Genomic DNA, 8,383 nt, shown 5'->3' on the forward strand with positions numbered 1-8,383 from the left:
GCAGAGGACCCACTGTCATTTGTGTTTGAACTTTCAAAATTTACAGTGAGGTCTTCTAGTTCAGTTAGGCAATCCAGTTTCGGGAACCAGTATTGCTCTGTTGAATAATCCAATGATTCCTTGAGATCAAATTGAAGCAATTGAAGATTGGGAAGCCTTTTGAAAATATCCTCTGTATCTTTCCAATACGAAAGCACGAGTTTGTGTAAATGTCTCAAGTTCTCTAACTTTGTGTCCTCTGCTATCAGTATTGATTCGTCTGCATCTATATCAAAGAAAGAACAAGCAGTCATGACCAACACTTGCAACTTTACAAGATCCCAAATTATCGGTAATAGTATCAGGGTTGATTCTTCGTTATCCACCCACAGGATTTCTAGATTCCAGAGGCTTGAGAAAGACAATAACTTCTGTCCCAATTCTTAAGTACCTCAAATGATTCAACATGCATATTTCATTCAGCAAAGAATCTTTCACCATGATAAAAGAGGGATCCAGGTACAACGCTCTAAGAAGCCTCAAGTGTCTTAGGTGAAATGTATCAAAACGATGGTCTCCAATTATCCCCAAAGAATACATGTGTTTACCAGAAAGGCCTTTCTCATTTGAACCAAACAGGAGAAAATTGTTAAGCCCAAAGAACTTTCTGTTGTAATGAATGTTCACTATACGTGGCATCAAATCTGAAGAAGAAGATGGAGAACTTGAACTTATCTTGTCAAACAACTTTTCCTTTCTTGCTTTTATCAAACAAAAGTCATGCACAAGATCATGAAGTTGGCAAGTAGGGTAATCACCCATCTCATTGAAAAAAGTTAACAAGCTACTGTAAATTAAGTTATCCAAATAAACCTTCATCACCTCTTCCACACTCATTTTCTCTGTCTGTTCCACAAGTCCTTCAGCACGCCATACATCTATTAACTCAGAGATTATTATAGGTCTGTCCTTTGGAAAACTTGCAAGGTAAAGAAAGCATGGCTTTCCTTGATGTAGTAAATGGACATAACTTAATTCTATAACCTTCATCACTTCTACTTCACTGTTCAAATAAAGGAATTCAAATTAGTTTGAACTTCTAGCCACACAGTCTTTTTCTTTCCCTCCCAACAATGACTCCAGAAATCAGATCCACCACCAAAGGAAGCCCTTTACAATTATGGGCTATTACTTTACCAACATCCAATAGTTCATTAGGGAAACTCTCATTTCCAAATGCCCTTTTCTCTAATAACTCCCAAGTTTCTTCGGGTTTTAGCAATCGAAGGTTAAGAGGATCAGTGTATACTTTTCCATGCAAAGTCACTTCCTGTTCTCGAGTCGTCAAAATGATTCTACTTCCTTTCTTAACTTCTGGAAAAGGTCTTGTTAACTCATCCCATGTAGTAGTAACCCACACGTCATCTAAGACAATAAGAAACCTCTTTCCATACAGTTGTCTCCGTAGCTTATCTGCAACATCAAGATTCTCACTCAATTTTGAATTCGAATTACTAACTTGATTAAAAATTGTACCCAACAACTTCTTCTCGTCATGTTCTTGGTCAACTGTGCACCATGCACGAAGGTCGAAATGACTAGAAACTGACTTGTCATTGTATACTTTGTACGCCAAAGTAGTTTTACTCGAACCCGGCATACCAGTGATCGAAATGACATCTAGATCTGCTGGTCCACAGGTGAGCTTCCTCATTAGCTAATTTGTCTCCTCCTCGAAACCTACAATTATTTTACTAGCCGATGATGACTTGTTTTTAACTGGCTTCATAGGAGCAGTGGCAGACCCAGGATTTTCGTTCAGGGGGTTCGAAAAATAAAAGTATAAACGTGTAAATAAGCCAACAAATTTTTTTTTCAAGGAAGTAGTAGTATATAGTTTATAGGGACAAAAAGTTAGTTTCGTTACAAGAAATCCGAAACTAACATAAGTGATTACAGTGAAACAAAGTTAGCCCTTTAAAATATGTCAAATCAACAATAGAATATTATGGGAGATGATTTTAATATTTGAGTTTTGAGTGTTGGGGAAGAACAAGAAAGTGATTTAGGGATTTGGAAAGTGAAAAAGTTATTAGCTTTTAGGAATGGGAGTATGGGACCCTTGAATATTTTGGGTTTAACACCACATTTTAGCACTTTTTATTAAAAAAAAAACTAAAACAAGCATGAAAATCGGAACTGGAACTTAAAAAAAAAGCTGAAAGTAAAAAACAAAAAAAAAAAACACTAACCCCAGGACGTCAGGCTTAATATTGAAGGGAGCTGCCACTGGGCTATCTCCTTCACCTTGTCATTGAGGGGGTTCAAAATATATATATATATATCCACATAAATCCAGAAAATTCACCTTATATATACAGTGTAATTTTTTATCAAGGGGGTTCGGGTGAACCCCCTGGACAACACGTGGGTCCGCCCCTGCATGGGAGAGTTCACAACGATGAGATCTCTGTTCTTGGGAATCTTCTCATGTAAATCCGAGACCTCTTCTTTGATAAACTTGATCTTCTTTTATGGTAATGGGAAGTGAGAAAATAAGATGTAAGACCATTGTCTCGAACAATAATTGAATCAATGACATCTTTTGACTCATATGCCACATTTAAAACACGTGCGCAGAGATCTTTATACAATCCTTGCTCAATATTTGCAAAAAAAGATCTTATGAATTCCAAGTCTTCTTTCACTAGCCCAATTTGTTCCTTTATCAAAACAATTGAATAAGCATTAGAATCTAGTAAATCATGTAAGTGTATGTGTAGTAGATGCATGAAGAGGGGTCCATCACTCATGGGGAAGCAACATTGAGATGAGTCCGGGGCTTTCAGATAAACATGTTTGAGATCTTTTTTGAGGAGTTCAATATTTTCTTGCAAGTCTAGAGTGGCATTAGAATCTAGCAAATCATGTAAGTGTATGTGTAGTAGATGCATGAAGAGGGGTCCATCACTCATGGGGAAGCAACATTGAAATGAGTCCAGGGCTTTCAGATAAACATGTTTGAGATCTTTTTTGAGGAGTTCAATGTTTTCTTGCAAGTCTAGAGTGGCACGATTTGTCTCATCGGTACTCTCTTTATTCCTTGATTTCTCTTCTAAGTCGCGAACAAGAGTTGATACCTCCCTGGTAAGTTCTCCAACATGAGCCAATAGATAAAAAAGTTTGTCATGATGAATAGAGTCCGTGGGCATATCAGAAAGAATAATTAATAGGAACTCAATCATGACATAAATGTTTCGAGCCCCAAAATTGCTAGGGGTAGTAACAGTTACCATGGCTCTTGTTAATGAATAGGATATTCCCAAAGAATGTTCGGAGAGGTTTCTAGGAGCTGCTTAATGAAGCATCCAACTTTTTCTGAAGTTGAAGCTTTCAAATTTGTATAACATATGTGTATCCAGATCAATTGGAATAATCTTCAAGAATAGATGAACTAGCTTGTAGAGATGAGAAATTATATCAATATGATCATCCCAAATGAAGTGTCCTACTCTCTCAGCCATGAGTTGAAACTGAGGTAAGACATATTCAGCAATCTCGTGCTCAACGCAACCATTCACAATCAACCCATGTAAATATTTCATGTTGCCACACACATTCTGATGAATCTCATACTGAGTCACTATTGGAAACTTGTGCTCAACAAGAAACTTGGATAGATGATGGAAATTCAGGAGGAGGAAGTTCAACTGTTCCTCAGTCATGGTGGCGCTTGATGTAGAACGATGTTGTGAGCTGATACAATGATCGATATTATCCCTGAGGCTATGAAGGACATGATGCATGTCGTATTTACACTCGACGTTGTTGTCAACATCATAGAAAATTGATCGAAACAGATTCTCAGCCTCTTGTCCTTTGACAACCATTACATCTTCAAACTGCTCCAAATCGGAATAAGAAAGCTAGACGTATGTACAAATAAATATCAGCTCTGATTTCAGCGTTTCAATTTGATCGGCCACGTCAACAGCATTTTGATATTCTTCATTCTTTAATCTCTAGGAAATCAAGAACATCGTCAATGTTCTTGCGAAGAGCAGAAAATGATTCCTGCCAAATGATCAAATGTTATTTTACGTGAATTTGAAGAGCCATCCTTTAGGAATATCTTATGAAAATTCATGTTATCTATTTGACCTAATACTTCATCTAAAATTATCGGATACTTGTTATATACTTTATCTTCTACTAAAAATTTCAAATAACACAAATTAAGCGATGGGAAAAGGTCCAGATATACCCTCCATTAAAAAAGTTGAGTGACATACCGCAAAGTTGCTCGCTTCCCCTTTCTCTCTTTCTCCTTCATTTTCCATGACTCTTTAAGTTTCACTGCTCAAATTCTCCGGATTTGATGTATAAAAAGTAGATAAAAACTCTATCACGAGAAAAACAAAGAAAGAAGCATACAATTTCATAAATAAAACACACTTTAATTTCAGTTATATTGTTAAAGACGACTAACCTTTTTAGTTAATGAGATGGTTGCTATACTCCTGTCTGTTTTTCTCCTGTATTCCAAATAGAGATGTCCCAATATTAGTTGATGAAAAATCTCATATGGTTTTTATCTGTTTTTGTGTATGACTATAATACTTCCAACAAACTATATATTAGGACATAGGCATTCATTGTCAAAGGTTACACATTCAGAATCCAACACAAAATTCACCAATGAAATAACACAACAGATTTTTCAAATTGACAACTCAAAACAGCCATATCAGAGTTGTCCATCACTATATAGTATCCTTTTGTCACGATCCAAACCGCCGTGAGTGACACCCACACTAATCCTTCAGTGGGAGAACCCCAAACTAACCTAGCTAGTAAGCATTTAAGAAGCAAAATCATAATATAAGATGCTAGGAAACAATTAAAACAATCAAAGAATCAAGTTCTCATAAAATCATTCATTTAATAAAATCTTTTGCGGAATTTAATTCCCTAGAACCTGAAAGTCATAGTACCAAAACTCTAAAGTATCTAGATTAAAGGGGATGCAACCCCAACCAGAAAACATAAGTCTAAAAGTCTAAAAAATTAATCAGAAAGAGAAGAAACAAACCAACAGTTTAGTGGAGACTTTGATCAAACACATTGTGGGCATCTTTTCTACAAGAATCACAACAACAAAAACAATTGTGCAAAAATGAACAAGGACCTGTTTTGGTGCTTATCAATTGATCGTTGGTCTAATCAATTTTGAAATATGTTTTAATATATAAATTGTGATAGTTTAAATAGAAAAAAAGAATAGTTGACTCGTGAAAAAATGATAGTTCAGATATATTTTTGATCTTCATTCTAAAGTTTACATCATATATTAATGGGGAATAGGCATAAATATACGAAATTTGAAAAAAAAAATCTCATCTATGTCATTATTATAAAGTTTGGCTCATCTATGATATTTTTGTATGAGAAAAAACTTATTTATCTCATTATGGATTAACAGAAATCCATCTGATTTTGCAAAACCATTTTGTCCACATGGCGGACGATGATTTAATATTTTTTGTGAAGAGTTTTGAGTTATAAATAGCTGCTTGAGTGCACTAGACAGTAAGTTCGTAGAGTAATTTGGTTCATAATTGTACTAATACCAGGTAGGTAATAATAGTTGGGCTATAAGGTATAGACAACGAACAAAATGGGAGCTTCTTAGCTCAAGTTATTTTAGGCTCGATTAATCAAAATCTTTTAAGTGTTGCAATGTGCTTCAGAATAACTTGTTATAATTTATATATACATATTTTTTTTAATCTAAAAATATTTTTATACAAGTAAAATGATGACAAGAAAAAGAGCATAAAACAACACATGTTTATCTACTCAAATTCTACATAATATTCACAAATAGTTCAGTTGAGACATTCATCAAACACACTTATAGACATATTTCAGCATCGGTGTCAATTTCCGCTTGGCTGATTCAGCCAAGGAGGACTAACTCAATGGAATTCATAACCCTTTCAATCTTCTCCTTATTTCCCTGGTCGGGCAGCAGAGTTCTCACTTCCAGGAAGAGATATATCAGGGAGGATGGTTGCTGAAAGCAAAATCAAATAAAAACTTGACAGCTGAATGGGTTAGAACTATGTTCAACTAGGTAAATCCACGCAAACAAAAACCCTTTCTGATTAGGAATGATAATCGCAATGGTACCATAAGTAGGACTCACAAAAGACTGTAAACGACTGAATTAATCCGAAAAACACACATATTTTGGTTTCTAAGCAGACACTGGCTTAGGCCTTGGCGTCACTCAAGTTTGTCTTCTGTTGTTTAACAATTATATCCTCATGTAGAGTTAACTGCAACAACAACTATATTTGTAACATAGTTTTTTTTCCATCTGTTATGTTCAAAGTGAATCCACAATGTCAAATTTGTATATCAGAAGCACCAAAGAATAAACCACAAATGTATATCTTGAAAGATATACAAAATCTTGAAAAAACTGAGATATAGAATAATTTTCATATAGTACAGAGAATCCTGATGTAGCCGGACTTGAAGAGTAAACACATGATATGCAAATAACTTGAAAGAACAAATCTTGGAACACAAAATGAAGAAAAAGGGAAGAAGTAATAAACACCTGAAGCTTGTCTTCTCACGTCATATCTTCATTCAACTGTGATAATTTTTAATGAATAAATGTCTCCAAAACTAGTCGGTAAATCTCACAATTCTGCAGATATAGTCAAACATATAAAAAATCATTTTCAATATATTGATCAAATGGCGCTTACAAAACATTAGCCCACAATGTTGATTTAGACACAACAAAAAAGAGAAGAAGAGTAGTTTATAAGATAAAAAAGAAAACAAAACCTATAACGATATAGGTCAAGGGCAGATGTATATTGTCTAGACATAATATAAGGCCATGTATATTTCAAATATATTTCTCAAACTTGTTTATAACAATGATATTTCTACTTAGTATTCAAAAACAGACAGTTCAGATGGACTTTCATCAAACACATTTTAGACATCTTTTAACAAGAATCAGAACAACAAAAAAATGGAGAAGAACCTGTTCACACATAATGCTACTTAAATAACGGGATATTCTTTCGGCCAACAACTTGAAGCTCGTCTCCTCCCCTCATATCTTCAGCATTTCCTTAATCTTCATAGCGGAATCTTCAAGATGAGGGCTCTCTACAAGTTTGATAATTTTCAATGAATAAATTTCCCCAAAACTAGGTGAAATCTCCTCAATATCACAACATCCCTCCAGTTTTAATTTCTCAAGCGCGGGAAAGGATTTCTCTGCAACCTCTCACTTGGAAAGAGTCACTCTATGCAACTTCAGACATTTGAGATTCTCAAAGGTGTCTTCCTCCACCATGTTCAATTCTTTCCCATGGATGATTGTACGATAAAGAGTCAACTCTTCAAGGTTGGGCAATCTCACTATTTTTCAAACTCGACGGGAAGTGAAAATCCCATGGCTGATTTATGGCTGCAGAGGACCCACTTAGAAGTACTCAAGAATAAGATGCTTACCTCTTTTCAAACTTACTCAACTCAAGGATACTCAAAACTACTCAAACTTACTCAACTCAGAAGTACTCAAACTTACTCAACTCAGAAGTACTCAAGGATAAGATACTCAACTCAGTAATAAGGTTCTCAACTCAGTGAAACTCAACAATAAGGTACTCGACACAATGAAGCACATATCAACTCAAGATACTCAACTCGGAGGTACTCAACTCAGGATACTCAACTCGAAATACTTAACTCATGATACTTAACTCAATATAAAGTAGCAATACACATGCGATATATGGAAAACTTTTAAAACAGTAGAAAGCAACTCAGTGTATTGAAGAATATAATAACAACTCAATTTATATATAATAAAATATAATATAACTCTGTGGGAGTTTCTCTAACTGACAACCATCACTATGAACTATATGATGATACAATGTCTCGCCCACGCTGCCAGAACTGTTTTATACTTTGCCAGTATATAGAACTCTTCAACTAAGTGGATCCATTAGTCTATGTGAAAAAACACTAAGGAATCATCTAAAAAGTATGACCCTTTCTACCTATGTTGGCTATATGGTTTATGGAGACTAGAGTTATCTGAACTCGTCCCCATATCGGTGCTTAATACTACTCCCAAAATATACTCAACTCATATGTTTAAAACATAACTTTTTCTGTGTTTTGAGATTATTACTCAAAAACCTTTTTCTTAAAAGAGATGTTACTCAACCTGCTCAAAACTCTTTTGGAAATCTCAGTTTCCTCCTCTTTTAAATATGAAAACATTTACTCTTGGGAATACTTAGTTCTATATCATTTTAAAGAAAATGTACTCAACTCTACTCTTTCTCAACTCAAGTGCTCA

At 34.9% G+C, this 8,383-nt stretch overlaps 1 protein-coding gene across 1 annotated transcript; it reads right to left on the minus strand.

Annotated features, from left to right (window-relative positions):
• Positions 1 to 357: 357 nt before the first annotated feature.
• On the minus strand, positions 358 to 1,693 carry LOC125841795 (putative late blight resistance protein homolog R1C-3). Its single transcript, XM_049520966.1, has 2 exons — positions 1,089 to 1,693; positions 358 to 1,042 (listed from the first exon to the last, which is right to left on the minus strand). The coding sequence occupies exons 1-2, from the start codon at positions 1,691 to 1,693 to the stop codon at positions 358 to 360; spliced, it is 1,290 nt and encodes a 429-aa protein (XP_049376923.1).
• Positions 1,694 to 8,383: the final 6,690 nt, after the last annotated feature.

This window comes from Solanum stenotomum, chromosome 10 (assembly GCF_019186545.1).
Source record: "Solanum stenotomum isolate F172 chromosome 10, ASM1918654v1, whole genome shotgun sequence".
Classification (NCBI taxonomy): domain Eukaryota; kingdom Viridiplantae; phylum Streptophyta; class Magnoliopsida; order Solanales; family Solanaceae; genus Solanum; species Solanum stenotomum.

Coding starts and splice junctions, on each gene's coding strand:
- LOC125841795 (XM_049520966.1), bottom strand. CDS start 1,693: ATGAGGAAGCTCACCTGTGGACCAGCAGATCTAGATGTCATTTCGATC. Junction 1,043..1,088: donor GGGAGGGAAAGAAAAAGACT/GTGTGGCTAGAA, acceptor TTATTTGAACAG/TGAAGTAGAAGTGATGAAGG.